At 42.0% G+C, this 25,692-nt stretch overlaps 1 protein-coding gene across 2 annotated transcripts in view; it reads right to left on the minus strand.

Annotated features, from left to right (window-relative positions):
• LOC133650684 (protein FAM222B-like) overlaps window positions 1-25,041 on the minus strand; it is a 40,585-nt gene extending 15,544 nt beyond the window's left edge. The window contains exons 1-2 of one of the 2 annotated variants that reach the window (XM_062048227.1): window positions 24,916-25,041; window positions 10,672-10,751 (exon numbers count right to left, since the gene is read on the minus strand). In XM_062048227.1, coding sequence (XP_061904211.1) covers window positions 10,672-10,699 — 28 coding nt within the window. In that variant the 5' untranslated portion in view covers window positions 10,700-10,751; window positions 24,916-25,041. The remainder of the gene's footprint in view (window positions 1-10,671; window positions 10,752-24,915) is intronic. The other variant, XM_062048226.1, reaches the window with a different exon arrangement.
• Window positions 25,042-25,692: the final 651 nt, after the last annotated feature.

Genomic DNA, 25,692 nt, shown 5'->3' on the forward strand with positions numbered 1-25,692 from the left:
TTATCAACTTCTTGCAGTCAATGCAGCCTAGTATGAAATAGTCGACCAAACCGCTGAGACAGAAGCTACAAGCTTGTTGCAACACAAATAATGCTTGAAGGAAATACTCGAAGATCCTCCACCATCCTTCAGATCTGGCGTTTGGAGATACTTAGGGTTTCGTATTACCCTGAAAGTAAGCGTGCATTAAAGTACAACTGTACAGTGTGTCGCAAGTGTCATACTCAATGCTAAACTACATTGATGGAAAAACAACAAACATTTATGCCGACATCGACTCAATGCAAAAACAAGGAGAACCAGACAAAAAGAGGAGCACGCATGCTAGGGCTACACACTTTACCTGGGTTAGTACGATTTAAAGAGGTCAAAATATATCGACTGCTACTTTTATTGCTGTTGACATGCTACCTTTTTCCGTTGCAGACATCGGGCTTCAGGACATGCTGCGTTGAAACAAATGTTAATAATTTCAATAAACTGTAAGTTAAAAAGGCATGAACAGTTTTCTTGTTTATTGGAAGAATATCAAACTGTGACATTTAGGTATCAATCTGTACATTTTGTGTATCGTTGCACCACTAAAAAGTGGTTTTCCACATAAGCGAAATTGAAACCAAAACGAGCCATTGTTTGCACTTTTTATTTGTGTTTTTTGCCAGTTTTTGCCAGCGATATAAGGAGAATGGGCAATATAGTATTTTTGACGATATGGCAGTTTCTTGACATTGATTTCCTTCATTTGTGTAAATTTTTTTGTGGTGAGATTATTAAAAAAATTCTGAATTGTACTGTTCACATTGACATGAAAAAAATCAGATACATGTTACAGTATATAGGCAGAAAAACAATTGGATTTGTAATGTTTACATTTAAAAAATAAAATAAAATCAGATACATGTCACATATGGGCAAAAAAAATAAATCTGAATTGACCTGCAGAGTAAACATTACCGTATGGAGACATTTCAGATCGAAAGTGTATGTGGGAATGTCATTAAAACAGGAATGACTAATACGTAACCTCGGCGATAATCGAGGGAACAACTGTATGCGCTTTTTTTTGTACTTACACACATTCTATAGTTCAGTCCTGTGTATGAATTTTGAACCTTGTCTACGCAAAGGTTGATAAATGAGGCCCAAGGCTAATGTTAAGCTTTTTTTTTAAATCTTACTTTTCACTGAACAGGAAGTCACGGTGTACACAATCTATTGCTGTTTAGCTGGACAGTAGTTTTTTTGCATTCTTATTCCACACTGCTTAGCGATAATGAGGAAGTTGACAATACTACAACATATGTCAACACAAACGGATCAATTTTTATTAATAAGAAAAGCGGTCCACTATGTAAGTTGACACCATTTTTTACTAATGACAAAATGGAGGACAAGACTTGATGAGTTGGTTGTCAGAGATGGGTTGTCGACATAAGCAGACTCCACTGTAGACAAACATCTTTTAAGAGTTATTAATTTTTTTAGTTCACTTGGATTCAAATGAGTTGGTTTCAATGAGCACTGGAGTCCTTGATGTGACACCGACTGCTAATGATACTTTGAAGAAGGAAACCATTATGTGTGAATGATGAGGACGGGGGGTTGGGGGGGGGGGGCCGATAGACACACAGCTAAGACAAACAGTGCTGAGTGAAGTACGCAACACCCCCAAAAGAGATTATAGAGTTGGACAGAAAATCCAATTGAACTACACTTTGGTTCTGAGCTTGGATGTGTCATGGTGAGCCGCACAAAGGGGAAGCGGAGTACCAGTCTTGTTGATAGCAGCACCATGTCACTAGCCTGCCAGAGTGAGGCAACAGACGATGGCACTTAGCAGACTCCCTCATGCTTGCTGATCTCCCAGGGGGTTGGCTGATTACTGTGATTCTGAAATTACAGTCTTGATGAGCTGGAGCATTTTACGGCAAAGAAAAAAAAATGCTGTAGAAAATAGGTTGCACTGAGGCGCAGTTGCCATTTCTGAAGAAAAAGACACACTCACATGAATGTGAGTGTGAATGTTTGCTGTCTACCTGTGTTGCCCCTGTGATGAGGTGGCGACTTGTTCAGGGTGTACCCCGCCTTCCGTCTGAGTGCAGCTGGGATAAGCTCCATCCCCGAAAGGGACAAGCGGTAGAAAATGGAAGGATGGAAAACAGGAGGAGGAGGAAGACTTTTGAGGATTGAATGGGTGATTGATATTTTGAAGTGTCTTTTTATGATCAAATAAACAACATGTATTTTTGTGAATAAACTACTCTTTTAATCACTATAAAAGTGACTTTTTGGACTCCAGTCAGGGTGAGGATGACATCCTATTGCAGGGTCATATATTAACAATTGCAGGTGATTCTGACCTGAGAAATTGAGTTATAGCTATGAAAACCCTAATTACTATAATTACTTGACCCTGATGTGAGGGAAATATCTTTGAAAGGTGCCCAGTGATACGAATTCAGTTTTTAATCATTTAATCATTTTTAATGAAAAATATATCAACTCCCTTACCATTTTTGAGATAAGAGGTGCTGTAACGGAAGGTTTTAAAGTTCCCGTGCCACTGATTTTTCTCGTGTACACAGCCAGAACTTCATAGAGGGCCGCTTTGGAGTGGAAAAAAGGCTTTGCTACACACCCCAGAATAAAGCCTGGCGCTCTGCTAACTATCTGCCATGCAACTCCAGATGTTCAACGATTCTGCAAATCGGACAGTCTAGCATGTTAGCCAATTAAAATCTGATATTAGCACACATAGCTGTGTTGTTCATCTATTAATGACCAAACTTTATCATGTGAACGAGATTACGCTCAACATTTAATCCTCCCTCCATGAATGCGTCCATACATCTGAATATATAGCCCATGTCTTCTTTGTTACATTTACCTGAACATCATTATCCAGCACCATCTGCTGGTCACATTGTGTATCACAGTCAGTTAAGGCTGAAACGACGCGTCGACGTAGTCGACGTCATCGGTTACGTAAATACGTCGACGCCGTTTTTGTGCGTCGACGCGTCGCATATTTACGTCACACTACCGTCATGGCGGAGAGCAAAGCAGACTGTGCGAGCGAGGGGGAAAAAGCACGCCAAAAGTCGTCAAAAGTGTGGGAGTATTTCAATACACAGCCTAATAATGTTGTTGTATGCACACTGTGTCGAGCGGAAATGGCCTATCATAGCAGCACAACGGCTATGAACGAACATTTGAAAAGAAAACCATCAACTAGTCAATCGTCCGCGTTAGCATACGTTGTCATCATTACACAAAAACATGAATGTGTCATTTGTATCTGCTAGGGGTGTAACGGTACGTGTTTTGTATTGAACCGTTTCGGTACGGGGCTTTCGGTTCGGTACGGGGGTGTACCGAACGAGTTTCTAAGCTAAAGCTAACTTTAGCTGCTAAAGTCTTAACCAGCTGCTTTGCTCCTTCTGCTTCTGTCTCAGCACGCAACATTGTCCCACCCACACAACCATCTGATTGGTACACACAAAACATTATCAGCCAATCAGCAGTGCGTATTCAAAACGTTACCAGCCAATCAGCAGTGCGTATTCAGAGCGCATGTAGTCAGCGCTTCAGCGTCTAGCAGATAGGTGTTTAGCAGGTGAGCATCAGGCAGCGGACTCTCCCCAAATGATAATAAACACCTCCCAGTCAACTACTAGTAACATCACTATGAGCCCGTTGACCTTCTAGAAACGTAAACTGCAGCTCAGCTCGCTCGCAGTCCTGGTTTGAGGTGAAGGCTAATTACCTCTCAGTCCCAGCCACATCGACCCCTTCTGAGCGTAGACATGCTAACCTTTCTTCATTACAACTGTTAGTCACTCACTGGAATGAGTAGAATTGGTTATTGTGTACTGTGTTGGACTGGATGTTTATTTTGCACATTTTAAAAGCAATACTTAATGTTTACAGTGCTCCAGAATATTTAGATTGGCACTTTTTTGTATTCAATCAATCAATCAATGTTTATTTATATAGCCCTAAATCACAAGTGTCTCAAAGGGCTGTACAAGCCACAACGACATCCTCGGTACAGAGCCCACATACGGGCAAGGAAAACTCACCCCAGTGGGACGTCAATGTGAATGACTATGAGAAACCTTGGAGAGGACCGCATATGTGGGTAACCCCCCGGATGTTTATCTTTATTTTTGCACATTTTAGCAAATAAGCAATACTTTCACTTTTGTTGAAATGTTTACACTGTTGTTACAGAATATTTCGTTTTGCACTTTTTTGTATTGGATGTTTATCTTTATTTTTGCACATTTTAAAGCAAAATAAGCAATACTTTTACTTTTGAAATGCTTATACTATTGCAGAATATTAAGATTTGCACTGGATGTTGACTTTTATATTTGCACATTAAAAAGCAAATAAGCTACTTTTAATTTTGTTAAATGTTAAAAGTTTTAAATGTTTACATTGTTACAGAATATTTTGTCATGTTGTTGTCAATGTTGACTGAGTGGCCATACTTTTTTTTTTTTGTAAATAAAAGCCAAGCCTTTTGAAAAAACTGGCCTACATTTATTTTTTCATCTTCATTTTAAATAAAATAAAATAAAAAATAATCGGTAAAAGGAAAAATAATCTATAGATTAATCGAAAAAATAATCTATAGATTAACCGATTAATCAAAAAAAATAATCTATAGCTTAATCGATAGAAAAATAATCGTTAGCTGCAGCCTTACAGTCAGTTTAGCTGCATATCATGACATCCTCCTTTCTTTAAACTTTTGATCATACATATCATGCTGAAGGCAACTTGATTTAAACATCTGCTCTAATAGACATAGCTTCTGTAAAACAAATACATACATGTCATAAGGATTAATCACATTAGTTTTTTTAACAATACATTTTTTTACCTATACTTTAATTATATTATTTTCAAAAAAATATATATCTACAATATGCAGACTATTGCTTTACAAATCAAGTCTAACATGTTTCTTAATATGACGCTCAGATCTTCTCAATGTGGGTAACACTGGAGTAGCATCATTTAAATTAGTCTGCACATGTCCATCACAGTTCATCTGAGGTGTTGTGTCAGCTTGAAACACAGCATTACTTCCATCATCATCATCTTCATCAATTTTTTGGAATGTCTTTTTGGTTTTCAGAAGGCTTCGACAGTTTCTTCTGAGAACGTGTCCCTCCTCAGTTCTCACTTCATAGGATCTTGGACATACTTCCTTAAGAACAGTAGCTTTTCTTTTCCATGCATCTTGATCTTGTACTCTCACAATGTCATCCTTTGCAAGTGGTTTGAGTGCTTTAGTTGACTTGTCAAAGTACTGCTTTTGCTTTAATTTCAGGTTCTCCAGTTTTGTTTGTATTTGTCCCTGTTTGAACTCTGTGTGGCATGGTAGAGTTGTACGTAGATTTTGATTCATTAAAAGTTCTGCTGGGGAAAATCCACAATCAGGAGGAGAAATAAGGCTCTGAATTGCTGTCCTTTGACTTTTTTTAGAAGCCGCTTGATGATATACACACTTTTTTCAGCTTCACCATTTGCTTGTGCATGTAGAGGACTGGATGTGACGTGGTTAAAGCCATACTGTTTTGCAAACTGTTGCCATTCCTTACATTTATAACAAGGATCATTGTCACTAACCACAGTCTCTGGTATACTATGTCTGGCAAAGATGGATTTGACACAAGTAATGACAGTGTTGGCTGTTGCACTTGAGAGTAGAGCAATCTCAGGATAGTTTCAATAATTATCAATCACCAACCAATATTATTTGCCATTACAGTGAAATAAATCTGGGCCTACCTTCTTCCAAGGTGCGGTAGGAAGATCAGGAATCAACATGGGTTTCCGTCGCTTGTTTGCTTTGGTACTTCTTACAAGCTCCACATTGTCCAATCATTTTTTCAATGTCCTTGTTGATGCCAGGCCATTAAACAGTTTCTCGAGCCCTCCTATTGCACTTTTCGATTCCCAGGTGTCCTTTATGTATTCTTTGAAGTATATCCAATCTCAGGCTTTGGGGAATCACAATTCTACTGCCTGTAGTAGTCCATCTGCAACACTTAGCTCTGATCCGAAGTGGTGGTATTTATCACATGATGACACCACGACCCACAAAGAAAGTTTCACTCAGGTCTGTTTCCACGACTTGCCGCACAGACTTGAGATTTACAAAGTTATTTTTCCCATTACAGTTGGAGCATCTTTTTCCATAGGGTAGACATTGTCTGGGATAATGTTTGTAACCACATTGTTTGCAGGGGTAATTCACATAATTTTTATCAGTCTATTTTGTCATAATTATTTTCATTTTGTTCTTGACCACAGCTATTCTTGCATTATCGATAATAGAAGCGACGCTTGCAGATTCATTAAAGGTCTTTGTATGTTGCTGGGACACCTCGATTGCATGGCACACTCGCTCTGCCTCCTCCAAAGTTAACTTAGCCTCTCTTAGCAGCCTTTCCTTTGTCAGCTTATCGCAAACGCTATATACAATTTGATCACAGATCTTTAGGGCCTTTTAAATCGCCAAACTCACACGACAGCGCTTTTAGCTTTAAATCAGTCACGGAGCTGTCAAAAGTCTCAGCGGTTTGTTGCACAGGTGACCGGAACTCGTACCTCTCATATACGGAGTTCTTTAGTGGCGAACAATATGCATTCAACTTTTCATCATATTTGGGTCTGTCATCAGCTCCTTTGAATTCAAACGTGTTGAAGACTTCGATGGCACGGGGTACAGCTGCTGTGAGAAGCAGCGCTATTTTCCTGGCGTCGGATTTTGACACCAATCCCACCGCAGCCATGTACAGTTCAAACTGCTGCTTAAAGGATCGCCAGTTGCTGTCCACATTACCAGCCAGCTTTAGTTCCTCTGGTGGCCTCAATGTCTCCTTGAATCCAGCTGATGCAGAATTAAGTTTGCCCCCCCCCCCTTCTCACACAATGTGTTGTTTATCTATTAATGACCAAACTTCATCATGTGGAAACGAGCTTACGCGCAACATTTATTCCCCCCTCCATGAATGCATCCATACATCTGAATATATAGCCCTGTCTTCTTCGTTACGTTTACCTGAACATCATCATCCAGCAACATCTGCTGGCCACGTTGTGTATCACAGTCAGTTTAGCTGCATATCATGACAATAGCTGTGCTAGTGAGTTAACATTGTGTCCTTCTCCACTTCTTAAAGGGGACTTATGATAAATGTTGTCTTTTCTGACTTATTAACATTGTTACAATGTTGGATACTCGTGTTAAACAATGCCAAAGCGCCAAATAATAAGGTTAATGTATTTTGGCATTAGCTTGTGCACTGTTCTGGATGCCTCTGTCCGTGGTGTTTTGCAGTCTGGCTAAGTCGTGACATAAGAACGAGATGGAGGTACACTAAGTAAAGCACTCAGTCAGAGGCGGAGGAGCATTTGGGCTATTATAGTTTGAATTAGGCTGACCATATGTCCTCTTTTCCCCGGACATGTCCTCTTTTGCGGGGGTGTCCGGGGTGTCCGGGCGGGGTTTCTTAAATGCCTCAAATGTCCGGCATTTTGAATTAGGGTTGCGTGTATTTTCAATGTACGTCCAGGGTTAAGTTAAGAAGGGGTTAAAAAAAACAACTGAAGGTGCGCGCACGTAGCAACATTTGTGAGGGAGGGGCAGAGACACAGAGCGAGAGAGCTAGTGAGTGGAGAGAGAGACATGAAAACAAGAATTGCCTAAACGTAAATGCAACTTCACGGATGATTTGCGGGAAAAGTATTCGTGTTTTCGTCCTGGCCGTGACACATGGAAGGCAGAATGCACTGTGTGCAAAGCAGCAACGTATGTATCTGTGGCAAATAAAGGGGCCAAAGATCTACAAGCCCATATCGACACTACAAAGCACAAAACAGCTGTGCAGGGCGAGAGCTCGTCTGCTGTTTTTTGTTTAAATTTAATTAACTTGTTTTGAGGCATTATTTATGTTTACATTATATACAAGAGGTTATTTTGAATATTTCTACCTCTGCACTTTTTTTTCCAAAACTGTGAATGTTACAGAATATAAGTGTGACTTATTTTGTTATACTGTCAACCAGTGTTGGCGTTAATGCACTTTTTGTGTCTTTTTAACGCATTGAAATCAGAAAGGACGCAGATTATTAATTTTTTTAAATTTTTTTTTACCATTTGTGGCCCACAGCTAATGTTTTAAAGGCCCACGGCACATTCTAAAAATACTATTAAAATTAACAAAAACATAACAAAAGTGAAATAAAAAAGCTTAAAGGTGAAATGTAATTTAGAAAAAGTTGCAATGTTGACTAATAAAACAAAGCTGTTTTTTTTTTCTTTCAAACGGTCAATGCTCAAAACATAATATTGAATCAAAATCAATGGTATTATGAATTATTGACCTATCCAAGGTTACCATTACTTCACATAAAATATTCCACTTTGAAAAATATTTTTGGTGGAAGATTTTGCATATTTTGTGTGTTTGCCATAAAAAACTGTTTTGTTTGACAAAAAAGGGCAGAAATCAAACAAACAAAAAAAAAACAACATAAAAAAAACTAAAACATTTTGAAATGAGGAATAGATCCGAAGTTGATGTAGACTCCAGAGATTTAAGCGTTAAAGGCCTACTGAAATGATTTTTTTTTATTTAAACGGGAATAGCAGATCCATTCTATGTGTCATACTTGATCATTTCGCGATATTGCCATATTTTTGCTGAAAGGATTTAATAGAGAAAATCGACGATAAAGTTCGCAACTTTTGCTCGCTGATAAAAAAAAGCCTTGCCTGTACCGGAAGTAGCGTGACGTCACAGGAGCTAGTATTCCTCACGATTCCCCATTGTTTACAATGGAGCGAGAGAGATTCGGACCGAGAAAGTGATGATTACCCCATTAATTTGAGCGAGGATGAAAGATTTGTAGATGAGGAACGTTACAGTGAAGGACTTGAGAGACAGTGATGGACGTATCTTTTTTCGCTCTGACCTTAACTTAGGTACAAGCTGGCTCATTGGATTCCACACTCTCCTTTTTTTATTGTGGATCACGGATTTGTATGTTAAACCACCTCGGATACTATATACTCTTGAAAATGAGAGTCGAGAACGCAAAATGGACATTCAGTGCCTTTTATCTCCACGACAATACATCGGCGAAATGCTTTAGCTACGAGCTAACGTGATAGCATCGTGCTTTAACTGCATATAGAAACAAAAAAATAAACCTCTGACTGGAAGGATAGATAGAAAATCAACAATACTATTAAACCGTGGACATGTAAATACACGGTTAATGCTTTCCAGGCTGGCGAAGGTTAACAATGCTGTGCTAACAACGCCATTGAAGCTAACTTAGCAACTTAGCAACGGGACCTCACAGAGCTATGCTAAAAATATTAGCTCTCCACCTACGCCAGCCAGCCCTCATCTACTCATCAACACCCGTGCTCACCTGCGTTCCAGCGATCGGCAGAAGGACGAAGGACTTCACCCGATGCGTTTGGCGGCCCGGAGACGTAGGAAGTCAAGGTGAGGTCGGCGGCTAGCGCTCCAACAAAGTCCTCCTGGTTGTGTTGCTGTAGTCCGCTGCTAATACACCGATCCCACCTACAACTGTCTTCTTTGCAGCCTTCATTGTTCATTAAACAAATTGCAAAAGATGTCCAAAATACTGTGGAATTATGAAATGAAAACAGAGCTTTTTGTATAGGATTCTACGGGTACCATAACTTCCGTTACTCTGACTTCGTCACGCGCATACGTCATCATACCGCGACGTTTCAGCCGGATATTTCCCGGGAAGTTTTAAAAGTCACTTTATAAGTTAACCCGGCCGTATTGGCATGTGTTGCAATGTTAAGATTTCATCATTGATATATAAACTATCAGACTGCGTGGTCGGTAGTAGTAGGTTTCAGTAGGCCTTTAAATATAAAATGTATGTATGCCCTGGCACACCATTATCATCATTTCATGACCCAAGCAAAACACTTTTTACACTTTTATACTGAAATAAATACACCAACAACTTATTAAATAAAAACATAGAAAAAACTAGCAGCAGTGGTAAAGTTTAGATCCATGAAAGAAAGAAGAAAGTGAATGAATGTTTATAACTGAATACATTTACATATGTATACACATTTGTTTTCTTTTGTATTATCTTTTTTAATTAATTAAGTAACGTTTATGACAACCTTTTTCCAAAACACAATATAGAATGTGAGATACAACAAGATAATGCATATATTTGTCATTTGTTTTCAAAACGCTTACAAAAAAGTGGGACCCCAAAAATTTACTGTGGGACCCCATTTTTATGACTTGATGGGGTCCCTGGGACCCCATTTTGAAAATTCCTAGCGCCAACACTGCTGTCAACAGAGGAGAAAAAATGCTTTATTTAAAAATATATATTATTTATAAAGCAAGTTCGAGTATCATTGGCAAATTTTCACCTAGTCCCGGCCTTGGCGTGCTGCCCGCCTTGGCACGCATATATGTGTCCTCTTTTTGGGATTTCAGAATATGGTCAGCCTATTTTAATGTTAACATTTTATGGCTCTCATTTAGCACACAATAAAAATGACATCAATATGAAACATTAATAATGCACAACATAATAGTCAAATTTAAATGTTTGTTTATATAATAAACTTACCAATGAAAAACTTTGTGTATGTCTCCATGCGTCCTGTCTGCACTGTGCCCACCGCATTGCCTTGTGTGTTCGGCACATTGCTGTTCACAAGATGAGGTGTTCAAGTGCACTGCGTAGTATGAGGGTTTAGACGTATTCACGTACCCTTATGAGAATTGGCAAACCCTTAGGCATACACATACTCCACTATGGGAAGCTAGGATCTAGGTACTTCAATCTTTAAAAAGTAAAACAATATAGTTAAAGTGTACACATACGTTTGAAAAAGCTTGTTTAAACCCAATTCTTGCAACAGGGCTTGAAAGGGTGACATTGTAAATGCAATGCATTGTGGGTTTTATTGGTATTTGAATAACCTTTTTACAGAGCTGAATGCAAGACTGAGTCCTAAAGTTTTGATCTTTAACAGGCTAAAATCATGGCACGAACGTGTTGCATTAATAACTGCCACAATCGTTAATATGATCACTTCAGGAAAAAAAACCTATTTGGTGTGAATTTTCCCATTTCCAGCATGGAAGCAAGGCCATACAATGGGACCCATTGCCTCCCTGCTTGGCACTCAGCATCAAGGGTTGGAATTGAGGGTTAAATCAACAAATGATTCCTGAGCGCGGCCACCGCTGCTGCTCACTGCTCCCCTCACCTTCCAGGGGGTGAACATAGGGTCAAATGCAGAGGATATTTTCACCACGCTTAGTGTGTGTGTGACTATTGTTGGGACTTTAACTTTAACTTGGATTAATGAGCTAACAAAAAGACGGCAGAACATCCCTTTTAACATGTGGGTGTGTTCACGGTATTTTCAGACTGGTAATTTTGAATCAACGCATGTGTTATTCTGTTTCTCACGGAGCATTTACACTAGGTCTGGGTTAGTTTTTGCCTCATTCCTGTAAGAATCCTGCTTGTGACTGAAGCGTTAGGGAGTGTGGGTTGGTGAATTTATCCAAGACTAGCAGCAGTGTACTTAAACAACCACCAGGTAGCATCTGTGAGAAGATAATAATGTATCATCACTTTCTCGTTCTAACTTATCAGGTCTTATCAGATCGGTAGTGGATTCTTCACTCACCCTTTAAGTGAGGCATGAGGCAAAAACTAACCCAGACCCACTGTTGTAACCTGTTAGCATTAGCCAAGCTAGCTGCTGGCTACAAACAATGTACACTATTTTGGAAAAAAGTATTTTATCTATTTACTTTTGGTCGTAGATAAACACAAGCAAGAATGAATATTATTTTTGGAATAAAGTATAATTATTTTGATCAAAGTATTTTTAAATAATCATGAGTGTGTGCTTTTTCTGAGAAAGCACCTGCTTATGAAATTAATGAATGAATGAATTGTCTATTGGACATGCTTATACGGATCAATTCCACCAATGTTTTCGAGGCAGTGAGCTTTTGAAATAGGGGCCAATTTGTCTCGACACTGTCCCTTGATTTTTTTATTTTGTCCAATTTGTTGCTCCCTCTCTTACAGTAAATTCATCTAAACAAAAGCTTTAGCCTGCAGAAATTGCAACCGTTTTAATAGTTGCACTCGTAAAACGATATATCAAAGCCACTAAATATAAATCAAAGCTCTGGTTCCTAATCAAACTAATTGATTTTATCGATTAATCGTTACAGGCCTAGGTGTCATCATACAGTCACACATTTGGTGCATTAAAATTGACCAATTTAATGGAGGTCAATACATCATTAGCTATCTTAAAGGGGAACTGCAATTTTTAAAAATTTTTGGCTGTCATTCGCAATCATTATGAAAGACATGACAACGGATGGATTTTTTTTTTTTTTTAATGCTTTCTAAATATTAAATAAACGTAAATAAAAGTCTGTGTAACGGAGTTAAAATACACCTTTGTTATTTATTATATTTTGTTTGTGAATTTTATTTCCAAATAGTTCTCTTTTCTGCTCACCTGTGAAAGGGCGGTTTAATATATTTTTGTCCCTCCTGAGTTCCTGTAGTCCTCCTGGGTTGTGGAGCCCCTCCCTTTCCCCCTCACAGAACAGTTTTACATGGCTGAGGGTGAGTCTCGGTCGGACGATTCCACCGACCTATTGTTTGTTTTTCGGTAGAAATTAGGTCTTTAATTAATGAATGTGTGTGTGTGCCTACATGTGTAGGTAATGCTACTTGTTCAGTGCGTGCGTGCGTGCGTGTGTGTGTGTGCCTACATGTGTAGGTAATGATACTTGTTCAGTGCGTGCGTGTGTGCGTGCGTGTGTAGGTAAAGAGACTTGTTCAGTGTGTGCGTGCGTGCGTGCGTGTATAGGTAATGAGACTTGTTCAGTGTGTGCGTGCGTGCGTGTATAGGTAATGAGACTTGTTCAGTGTGTGCGTGCGTGTGTGCGTGCGTGCGTGTGCGTGCGTGCGTGTGTGTGTGTGCTTACGTGTGTAGGTAACAGTGTTATTCTGTGTGTTTAGGCGTAAGCCAAAGAAAGACGGGATACCAACATTGTCTGATTGTCGCCCGCAGGTTTGTGGTTTTATTTTATTTTCTAAGGTGTTAATTTTAGCAAATGTTGCATGTTTTGTTCCGTCACGGAATGGCGCTTGGAATGTACATTTCAATATTTTACAGATTGTTTGTATCTGGCTTTTTCACTGTAAATGGTTAAAAATGTATATGTAGACAGAAAAGTTTTACATGGCTGAGGGCGTAAGCCAAAGAAAGACGGGATACCGACATTGTCTGATTGTCGCCCGCAGGTTGGAAGGAAAATAAATGAAGCTGTGAACAGTGGAAAAAGTCTCCTCATTGTGCCGACCCAGAACAGTTACACTGGTGCCGTGAACCTTCGGATCTTCAGATCGGCTTGATGCTCGTCGCCGCGGATGCTGCGCTGCTGTCCTGATCTACAGTTGATGAGTATTGTGTGGTCGGATCTCAAAACAGTGTGTTTGGGTACAGTGATTTATTTATTTTTTCTTCTTTTTTTTCTCTCCCTCTTTTATTTTCAGTGGGTCGGTAACTTTCTGTAGTACATTATTTTTGTGCTAAAACACGTCTTATTTTTTTTCCGAGTCCGTTTGTTCCGGTATAATTACACAACGCAAGTACAGATCATTATTGGCATCACGATGGATAAGTTTATTACCCCTGTGTTATCAAGAGGTAGGGGTATTTTGTGTTCTGAATCCACTAATAGTAGGGAGGTGGGGCGTTCCAGCATTACAGCTGATGGGTGTACAAATAAGGGGTTGGGTCGAGGTTTGCTGTTCACTCCTGTTGACGAGTCCATGAGGGAGACACCTCACACTTCCACACCCAACAGTGATGTTGATGCCATCCACCACCTCACTGATATGGTTGGGCAGTTAGGTGCCCAAATTGGTGAATCCATTGTTGAAAAGCTAATGTCAGCTGGTGTTGTGAATATGCAGAGTGACTGTCAGACTAGTCCTGCTGTGCAGAACACACACAATGGAGTTATCAAGCATGATCTCCAGCATTTGACAGTTCAAGTTAAGTCAGATAAAGACCTCCAGACATTTAGAGGTGACAACACTGACAGGTATTCAGTGCAAGACTGGATTGTTATGACTAAGACTTACCTCAAGAGACACAATGTTATTGTAGATGATCAGGCGGAGGAAATCTTGAATCATTTGATGGGCAAAGCCAGGGATGTAGTGCAGATAGCATTGCGTAGTGATCCTGGACTGAATGTTAGACAGAGACCTGAACTAATATACAATATCCTACTCCAGTATTTCAGTGATGCTCCGTCATGTCTCCCTCTTGCTGACTTTTATGCTACTCTGCCCAAGCACAGAGAGAACCCAGTAGACTACTGGATAAGACTGAACAAAGCAGCAGACCTGGCTCTTGAGGGTCTTCACAGACAAGGAAAACGGGCAGAGAACATGTATGATGAAGTGGCTCTCATGTTTGTCAAACACTGTCCTGACTCGGAACTATCCTGCATTTTAAAGTGTAAGCCACTTCATGAGTGGACGTCCCGTGATGTTCAACAGAGAATCAATGACTACCAGGGAGAGTCAAGGGCTAATAGAAGGGCTGCTGGTACTGCACAGTTAAAGAGTCACATCACCGCTGTGGCCTTTGAGCAGGCCGGTCCATCGTCAGCAAGCCTGCCAGTGTCTGAAGAGTGTCGCGTCCCAGTTCCCTCTCCTCTCTTTCCCCAAGCTCAGCGTCATGTGTACTGTTCCCCTCTCACTCCCCCAATGTCTGCCTCTGTTCCAAATGAACACCAGCATTCCCCAAGCCTTACCCCTGCTACAGCAGTGGTGCAAAATCTTCAACAGACAGAAGAAAGACTTCTCACCCGCATGGTTGACATGTTCCAGATGATGATGGATAAGATGCAGCGAGGCGACACTGCTCATCAAAGTCAAGGTGGGAGATTCCAGCGTGCCACACGGGGTCGACGTCCCAGGGAGGTAGCCTGTAGATTTTGTGATGATCCGCGCCACACCACCATTTCCCACTGCATGTCTGACAGACTGTGCTTCACCTGTTTTGCTCCTGGCCACACCAAACTGAACTGTACTGCCAATAACTCCCCCCAGCCCCAGTCTGAGGGAAACTAGCTGACCGGTATTCGGAGGGAGGCAGTACGGGTCTTCACGCAAACTCCCTATTTGATGACATGTCTGATGCTGAAACGGTTTACACATCCACCAAGGCCTCCTGCAATGACTCTGAAGTTGTTTATCAGAATATTCACAGAGTTAGACAGAGTGACAGTCTCTTTTACACACCTGTGACTGTGGGTGGGGTTGTTACATTGGGTGGCATGACGGACAGTGGTTTGATGGCCTGCAGCATTAGTGAGACAGTGGAAATGAGATTGAGGGAGACTGGTGTACTATCTGGCCAAAATCAAATCGATGTGAATGTGACTCTTATTGGTTGTGGGGGTTTACGTGTGAAGCCAAAGTGTGCTTTTGACATTGAAATGGAAGTGTATGGCTGTAAAATGCTGGTCCCCACACTTGTTGTCCCTGGTCAACAGGATGAGTTAATCCTGGGAACTAATGTTTTAAAATACATTCTACACCAGTCTAAAAGATGTGACTTGTTTTGGAGAACAGTTTCTGGTCCCTGCTCACACACAGATCCAGAAGTGGAATGTTTCCTTTCCATGCTGGCTGGCCTGAACCCCTGGAGAGGTGAGGATGCTCCTGACAGGATCGGCACAGTCAGGTGCAACTCTGCTGTCTGCCTGGAGCCTGGTCGTGAGTACCTCATCTGGGGAAAACTACCCAGGAACACTGCGGTTTCACCAGGCAGCGCCGTCATGACTGAGCCGACGTCATCCCGCTCAGCTCCTAGAGGTGTGTTGGTTGCGAGGATCGTGTCTCCAATGTGGGGAGATAGGTGGGTCCCTCTAAAACTCATTAACACTTCTGACAGGCCTGTGCTATTGAGGCGCAATGCTAAACTGGCTGATGTTTACTCCTGTGTTGCCCTTGAAGACATGGATGTTGCCCAACTCTCAGGAGCTCCCCTGCTCAGTTGCACCCAATCAGTTACGCCACCTGCTGCTGATATTGACTCTGTGATAGACAAGCTCAAGTCGGTTGGACTGTGCAACATTGACATTGAGTCGTATGAGGTGTCAGAACATTGTAAGAAGAGGCTGGCTCATCTTGTTTTGCAGTATGAAGATGTCTTTTCACGCCACCAACTGGACTGTGGGGAGGCAAAGGGTTTTGTGCATCGCATTCATCTGTCTGACAGCAGGCCATTCAGGCTCCCATACAGGAGAGTTCCTCCTAGCCAGTACCAGAAGCTGCGTCAAGTACTGAGTGAGATGGAGCAAAGAGAAATCATCAGAAAGTCAACCAGCGAGTACGCATCGCCACTGGTGCCGGTGTGGAAAAAAAATGGAGACCTCCGCATCTGTGACTGGTTGAATAAGAGGACTCTGAAGGATGCTCATCCCCTTCCCCACCAAGCGGATTGTTTGGCCGCTCTGGGAGGCAACTGTCTTTTCAGTACCATGGATTTGACTTCGGGTTTTTATAACATGCCACTACATGAAGATGATAGAAAGTATTCTGCCTTTACTACTCCCATGGGTTTATATGAATACAATCGTCTTCCCCAGGGTCTCTGCAACAGTCCTGGTAGTTTCATGCGCATGATGACCAGTATTTTTGGGGACCAAAATTATCTAAGTCTGTTGTGCTATTTGGATGATTTGTTGGTGTTTGCACCTGATGAGGACATTGCATTGCAGCGCCTAGAAATGGTTTTTGACAGGCTGCGCAGTCATAACTTAAAGTTGGCACCTAAGAAGTGCTTTCTCCTCAAAAAGTCTGTCAAGTTTCTAGGCCACATAATAGATGAGAAAGGTGTTTCAACAGACCCGAGCAAAGTTGAGAGCATCGTAAACATGACAAGTGCTGACTTAATGGAACTCGATGGTGTGACCCCATCCCAGAAGCGGATAAGATCATTCTTGGGGATGGTAAATTATTATCAACATTTTGTGCCAGGATATTCTGCCATTGCTAAGCCACTCTTTAACCTGCTACAGGGTGTGAAAATGAAGGCGTTGAAACATAAAACCAAAATGTCATGCAGGAAGCTGCACTCTTCTGACTGGACAGTGGAACAGGAACACGCGTTTGAGAAGCTGAAATCCTCGTTGATTCACAGTGTGGTCCTAGCCCACCCTGACTTCACACGCCCCTTCCTGTTGTCAACTGATGCATCCCTGGATGGCATAGGCGCTGTGTTGTCACAGATTCAAGAGGGTGAAGCGCGTGCCAGACCGATAGCTTTCGCCAGCAAGTCATTGTCTCAGTCCCAGAAAAATTACCCAGCTCATCGTTTAGAGTTTCTAGCTTTGAAATGGTCGGTCTGTGACAAGTTCAGTCACTGGTTGAAGGGCCACAAATTCACAGTTTGGACAGACAATAACCCGTTGACTCACATACTAACAAAGCCGAAGCTAGACTGCTGTGAGCAACGGTGGGTTGCTAAATTGGCGAGTTACGACTTTGGCATTAAATATGTACCAGGCCACCAGAACAACGTTGCTGACGCCTTGAGTCGTGTGCCGTTTGTTAAAGAGAGTGTTGGCTGCAGGCTACTTGCTGAACCCTATGCAGGTCTCCTCTCTACAGCTGTAGATATGTCGAATGTGTTGGTTCAGGACGCCTTCAGGTCATCTAGTGGTCATGTGAAACCCTCCCCACCAAGCGAAATTGGCCGGTCCCCATGCGGTCCATTTGCCATGCAGACTCAGTGTATCGCGTCAGAGGATGTGTCTGCTATCTTGCAGTCTCACATTGAGTGGGATGCTGGCTCAAGGGCTCGTGCTGTTGATGTCTTGCAGTTCCTGCCGCAGTTGATTCCGCCTGGCCTAGACACCTTACCTGCTTACACTGAAAAAGAGCTTGGTGATAAACAGTTGGAGGACAGGACCCTTTCTCGTGTATTGGTCTATGTTGAGAGGCGCAGGAGACCTTCTAGGAGAGAGAGGTTTAATGAGTCTGTCCCTGTTATAAGATATTTGAAACACTGGGATAGGTTTACTGTGATTAATGGCGTGTTGTATAGAATCTCAAAAGATCTGAAAACCAGGGGAAAGCGCTTTCAATATGTTGTTCCTGATGCACTTAAGCCTGAGGTTCTGCAAGGTGTTCATGACGGTGCTGGACACCAGGGTCAGTTCAGGAGCCTCAGCTTAACAAGACAGAGGTTTTTCTGGCTGTCTCTTGATCGAGATGTGAGAGATTATGTACGTCACTGTCAGCGATGCATTGTCAGCAAGACAGCTGAACCTGAAGGAAGGGCTCCTCTAGAGAGCATAACGTCGAGCAGACCAATGGAGCTAGTCTGTATAGATTTCTGGTCAGCCGAAGACTTCAGAAATAGATCTATTGACGTTTTGGTGGTTACTGACCACTTTACTCGAATGGCTCAGGCATTTCCATGCAAAGACCAGACAGCTAGGCAGGTGGCAAGGGTTCTCTGGGACCGGTACTTTTGCGTTTTTGGGTTCCCAGAAAGAATCCATAGCGACCAAGGTACTAACTTTGAAAGTCACCTGATAAGTGAGCTCCTCAAGGTCTCAGGTGTCAGGAAGTCTCACACGACCCCCTACCATCCGATGGGTAATGGGAGCGTGGAACGGTTTAGCCGGACATTAGGTGGTATGATACGTGCGTTGTCTCCTGAAGAAAAAGCTGACTGGCCTAGGCGACTGCAGACGCTGACATTCATGTATAACTGTGCGGTCCATGAGACGACAGGCTTCCCTCCTTTTTACCTGATGGTTGGTCGTGTCCCTCGCCTTCCTGTTGATGTTCTGTTCCGCTCTGTCCTCCATGATTCAGTTGTGACAGGTTATGATAAGTATGTGGCATCTCTCGCTGACGATTTGAAAGAAGCGATGGTGATAGCTCAAGACCATGCAAAAAAAGAACAGGGCAGACACGCTCAACTATACAACAGGAGAGTGAAGGGGTCCACCATTGAGATTGGTGACAGGGTACTTCTGGCCAACAAAAAGGAGAGGGGTAAAAAGAAGCTTGCCGACCGGTGGGAGTCAAAAATCTACACTGTGGTGGATGTGAACTCAGAGACGCACACATACAGGATTTGTGACACTGTGTCTGGACAAGAGAGGGTAGTTCACAGGAACCTGCTGATGCTGGCCAATTTCCTCCCTGTGATTGAAGCAAGTGAAATGTCCAGCGTCGCGTCATCCATTCCTGAGTCTCTCTGTGAGACTGAGTCATGCCTTGACGCTGGAAATGACGCTACCTCACCTGTGGATGAAGAAAATTCCCCGTTAACTGATCCAGAACCTGTGGATTCAAGAATGAGGACCGTGGAGTGGGTCACACAGTTGTCTGATTCACCTTTATCGGGGATGCACATCACTGACGTAACTATTGTGACCCCTGACCTCCATGCGGCTTCAGTCTCACCTGATAGCGATGTGTCTGATCAGTTTCTGCCTGGTGACTCTAGGTTTTTGAAGGCTGCAGGTATTGCCCCTCATGCGAGACACCCAGACTGTACTACTGGCAAGGTGACACAGACAGATACTTGCCTCACATCTGACCAGACCTTACCCACTTGCTCTGTCCTCTCTGACGCACACAATCACGTCAAGTCAAGATTTGGTCGTCTGGTTAAGCCTGTGAACAGACTGATACAGACCATGTCTAGGCAAGATGTGACACAGGAGGAGTTGAATGTTAAAGCTACTTATCGACCCATATTCCAGACATTTACTGATTAAGACTTAACTCAGGTAGCCTTTACTGGCATTTTTGCGCTTCTGTGGGGGCTCAACCCCCCCTCCTGTATTGTGAGCTAGTACTGTGCCGTTTATGGGGCCTTACGGGGTGTAGAAGGCACCCTGTTGCCAGTTGATGGATTGAGGGATAAGTGCTGCCTTCGTACCACTTCATCCTTATAGGAAACATTTAGGTTAGATAGCATTGCGCTGGCCCCTTGTGATTTCTCGTGTTGTGACAGTCTCTTGTATACCGTAATTTCCGGACTATAAGCCGCACCTGACTATAAGCCGCACCAGCTAAATTTAGGGGAAAATACAGATTACTCCATATATAAGCCGCACCCGACTATAAGCCGCAGGGTTTTGATGTGTAATTACCGTAGTATATAGGGGTTCCTGCTACCACGGAGGGGATTGTCGGGACAGAGATGACTGTTTGGGAACGCAAAGCGTCCCATTTATTAACAATAAATCTTTCAATCATTCAATCAAACTTTCACATCTTTGACATGGCGAACAGCATTCGTGCAGAGTACAAATAATACAACGGTGCAAAGTAATACAAAGTGCTCGCCTGTACGTTATCAAAATAACCAGCCTACCGGTATATGAAAATTAAGTCTTTAATCATTGTGTCATCGTCTTCCTCCTGCGTACTAAAACCACCGAAATCCTCTTCGTCTGTGTCGGAGAAGAACAGGCCGTAAATAAGCCGCACCCTTGTATAAGCCGCAGGGACCAGAACGAGGGGAAAAAGTAGCGGCTTATAGTCCGGAAATTACGGTACTATAATGTGTGTGCTCTAATTCGATAAAATTCAGTGGGGGTGGGTGTAACGGAGTTAAAATACACCTTTGTTATTTATTATATTTTGTTTGTGAATTTTATCTCCAAATAGTTCTCTTTTCTGCTCACCTGTGAAAGGGCGGTTTAATATATTTTTGTCCCTCCTGAGTTCCTGTAGTCCTCCTGGGTTGTGGAGCCCCTCCCTTTCCCCCTCACAGAAAAGTTTTACATGGCTGAGGGTGAGTCTCGGTCGGACGATTCCACCGACCTATTGTTTGTTTTTCGGTAGAAATTAGGTCTTTAATTAATGAATGTGTGTGTGTGCCTACATGTGTACGTAATGATAATTGTTCAGTGCGTGCGTGCGTGTGTGTGTGCCTACATGTGTAGGTAATGATACTTGTTCAGTGCGTGCGTGTGTGCGTGCATGTGTAGGTAATGAGACTTGTTCAGTGTGTGCGTGCGTGCGTGCGTGTATAGATAATGAGACTTGTTCAGTGTGTGCGTGCGTGTGTGCGTGCGTGCGTGCGTGTGCGTGCGTGTGTGTGCTTACGTGTGTAGGTAACAGTGTTATTCTGTGTGTTTAGGCGTAAGCCAAAGAAAGACGGGATACCGACATTGTCTGATTGTCGCCCGCAGGTTTGTGGTTTTATTTTATTTTCTAAGGTGTTAATTATAGCAAATGTTGCATGTTTTGTTCCGTCACGGAATGGCGCTTGGAATGTACATTTCAATATTTTACAGATTGTTTGTATCTGGCTTTTTCACTGTAAATGGTTAAAAATGTATATGTAGACAGAAAAGTTTTACATGGCTGAGGGCGTAAGCCAAAGAAAGACGGGATACCGACATTGTCTGATTGTCGCCCGCAGGTTGGAAGGAAAATAAATGAAGCTGTGAACAGTGGAAAAAGTCTCCTCATTGTGCCGACCCAGAACAGTTACATCTGCTTACAGCAGAGCCAATGGGAGGTCCTCTATTCCGCCCATAAAACCCAATAAATAACCATTTAAAAGCGCCAACAATACTCCATTTACATTTCGTGACTTGAATATTAACCAAGTATTAGAGTGATATTGTTTTTATAAGCGCTAAAGCACACAAACTATTTAAAGCGGCGACGTGATCACGACAGTGTTTGCATATGTTTACATCATCGAGTGGTCCGCTGTTTCCTCGCTTCCCTGCTCCTTGGACGTTCATTGTAGTTAATCAATCATGTATCTCACCTTGAAAGTAGATGGCTGAGGATGTAATCCAACAAGTTGGTACACTTTACCAGCCATTTAGGACCCGGAACACGCGAGAACGACACGGAAAGACGCTTGTTCACCCCCTTGCCTTCTCACCCTGTTTCGTCGCAAGGATTGTTAATCGTTCTTCATCTAAATGGGAATATATGAAGATCCCAGGGGTTGGTATCCTAATGAGAGCAGACCTTATACAGTAAGGGATGTTTTATTATGCTTGATGGCTCTCATGAAGTCTGCAGAGAGAAATAATCAGTGATGAAGAACAAAAAAATCAAACATTGTGATGCGTTTTTGTAATTAATGAGCCGCGTATGCTCAAAATGATCAAAATACGTAAATATTAAGTGTTATTATCAATGTGCCCATTACTACATTAGATATATACTTACAGCATGTACAAAACCCTGTTTCCATATGAGTTGGGAAATTGTGTTAGATGTAAATATAAACGGAATACAATGATTTGCAAATCATTTTCAACCCATATTCAGTTGAATATGCTACAAAGACAACATATTTGATGTTCAAACTGATAAAAAATTTTTTTTTGCAAATAATCATTAACTTTACAATTTGATGCCAGCAACACGTGACAAAGAAGTTGGGAAAGGTGGCAATACATACTGATAAAGTTGAGGAATGCTCGTCAAACACTTATTTGGAACATCCCACAGGTGAACAGGCAAATTGGGAACAGGTGGGTGCCATGATTGTGTATAAAAGTAGATTCCATGAAATGCTCAGTCATTCACAAACAAGGATGGGGCGAGGGTCACCACTTTGTCAACAAATGCTTGAGCAAATTGTTGAACAGTTTAAGAAAAACCTTTCTCAACCAGCTATTGCAAGGAATTTAGGGATTTCACCATCTATGGTCCGTAATATCATCAAAGGGTTCCGAGTATCTGGAGAAATCACTGCACGTAAGCAGCTAAGCCCGTGACTTTCGATCCCTCAGGCTGTACTGCATCAACAAACGACATCAGTGTGTAAAGGATATCACCACATGGGCTCAGGAAAACTTCAAAGACCCACTGTCAGTAACTACAGTTGGTCGCTACATCTGTAAACTCTCCAATGCAAGGCGAAAACCGTTTATCAACAACACCCAGAAACGCCGTCGGCTTCGCTGGGCCTAAGCTCATCTAAGATGGACTGATACAAAGTGGAAACGTGTTCTGTGGTCTGACAAGTCCACATTTCAAATTGTTTTTGGAAACTGTGGACGTCGTGTCCTCCGGACCAAAGAGGAAAAGAACCATCCGGATTGTTATAGGCGCAAAGTGTAAAAGCCAGCATCTGTGATGGTATGGGGTTGTATTAGTGCCCAAGACATGGGTAACTTACACATCTGTGAAAGCACCATTAATGCTGAAAGGTACATAGAGCTTTTGGAGCAACATATGTTGCCTTCCAAGCAACGTTACCATGGACACCCCTGCTTATTTCAGCAAGACAATGCCAAGCCACGTGTTACATCAACGTGGCTTCATAGTAAAAGAGTGCGGGTACTAGACTGGCCTGCCTGTAGTCCAGACCTGTCTCCCATTGAAAATGTGTGGCGCATTATGAAGACAAAAATACCACAACGGAGACCCCCGGACTGTTGAACAACTTAAGCTGTACATGAAGCAAGAATGGGAAATAATTCCACCTGAGAAGCTTAAAAAATGTGTCTCCTCAGTTCCCAAACGTTTACTGAGTGTTGTTAAAAGGAAAGGCCATGTAACACAGTGGTGAACATGCCCTTTCCCAACTACTTTGGCATGTGTTGCAGCCATGAAATTCAAAGTTAAATATTAGTTGCAAAAAAAAAAAAAAGTTTATGAGTTTGGACATCAAATATCTTGTCTTTGTAGTGCATTCAATTGAATATGGGTTGAAAATGATTTGCAAATCATTGTATTCTGTTTATATTTACATCCAACACAATTTCTCAACTCATATGGAAACAGGGTTTGTATATAAAACCCTAATAGAGGTGTTTGGATGTTTTTTTAAGGGCTTTATAGGCAGAATTGATCGGCTCCCATGGGCTCCATTGTCGTGGACTTTTGATCGCATTTATTTAATATTTAGAATGCATAAAAAACAAAAAAACACCCATCATCATGTCTCTCATAATGATTGGGAACGATAAAAAAAAAGTGCAGTTCCCCTTTAAAGGGTAACTGTACGACTGCACTAAAGCAAAAATATGCTCAAATGTCGGCTGGTTGCTGGCGAAATCGTACAGCAGTGCAGAGAACGTACTCGCACAGCTGCAAGACCACTTTTACTGTGACCAGTATGAGCAGGAGCACCTCAAAATTCCCCAAAAAGTGCAGTTCCCCTTTATGCAAATATATCAAAGTGCAGAAGAAAAACAGTCCCGGAAATGATTAAAATGATCAAAATATGGTAAATATTGAACATATTACATATTGTTATGAACGTGTCTGCTACTACATTACATATAGACTTGCATTGTGTATGTAAAACGTTGCTAGAGGGTTTTAAAGTTGTCTCAGAGGGCTTTGCAGGCTACAAAGGTGACTCCCATCTTTCAAGCATTTTTTATCATCTTTAATATGGTAAATAAAAAAAGACGTGTGTTTTTGTCTCTCATAATGATTGTGAACGTATTTAACAAAATATCAACTTCGCTGTGTGGTATGGGTGACAAAATTGGTTTCCTATCTAACATAGTATCTCACTCATCAAGATATCATGCAAATTTAAGCAAATGCCGAGGACCAATAAAAAAAGAAAAGGAGCAGGATGAAAATATTGCACGGCCTGCACTTTCAACACACCTGAACAAGACAGACCTGTCATTCTGTAGCAAGAGCATCTCATTGTGCTACAAATAGTAATCAGTACCAAGGCGAGCATGAATATGTGATATCAGCATTGGAACAGACTGGTTTGTTGTATGGGCCTGTGCTGGGAGCTCATTTTGTCTGCATCGCACTACTTACATTTCTGAGGTCCAGTGTTCATCTGCGTGTGGGGGAGAAGCTGGAGGGGGAGGTCACCTGGCCCTGGCAGACAGGCCAGCATTTCACACGGACACTAATGCAACATGGGACACACTTCTCCTTACACTGCAAAGGGAGAGTAAAACAAAGAGGTGGGTGGTTAGTTTGCTGAAGGATACCAATGCAGTGTTTTTATTTCGACAATGCAAACACCTTAAGACAGGGATATTAAAAAAAAATAGTTTTGGGGGCTAAGGACCAGGGGACTGGACATCTCCCTTCACTATTATTCTTATTTTGTACTTTCTGAGAACCAACATCCTGTACAGTAGACATTTGACCCATGTGTTCCATGTTTTCTAGCAAGGTTAAAATGTCAATGCAGGGATCTGCCCTCCCTCCCTCCACACATCCCTGCTTAGGAAGTCAAAGTTCCATTACACAGATTCACACTTGCAGTGACATTTGATGCCACTAACAACCTGAATTAAACATCGCACCTCTGTAGTACAGTGAGCCTGAGGGTCTGTGGCTTCAAATGAAGCATCACCACTTCATCGCACCTTATGTTAGTCAGTTAGCAGGACCCGGCTACCTGCCCTTTACCTCGTTGTTCTCGCAAGACCACAGCGGCGCAAATTAATGACTCCTGTACACTTGAAAAGGACACATTTAAGAAACCCGGCACTGACAAGGTAGTGTCTGATTGATACTACAGTCTCGCAAGCATTTGTTTTGGAGGACAATGGAGCTGGTCCAAGATGGAGTGCAGATAAA

Source organism: Entelurus aequoreus, linkage group LG05, assembly GCF_033978785.1.
Source record: "Entelurus aequoreus isolate RoL-2023_Sb linkage group LG05, RoL_Eaeq_v1.1, whole genome shotgun sequence".
NCBI lineage: Eukaryota > Metazoa > Chordata > Actinopteri > Syngnathiformes > Syngnathidae > Entelurus > Entelurus aequoreus.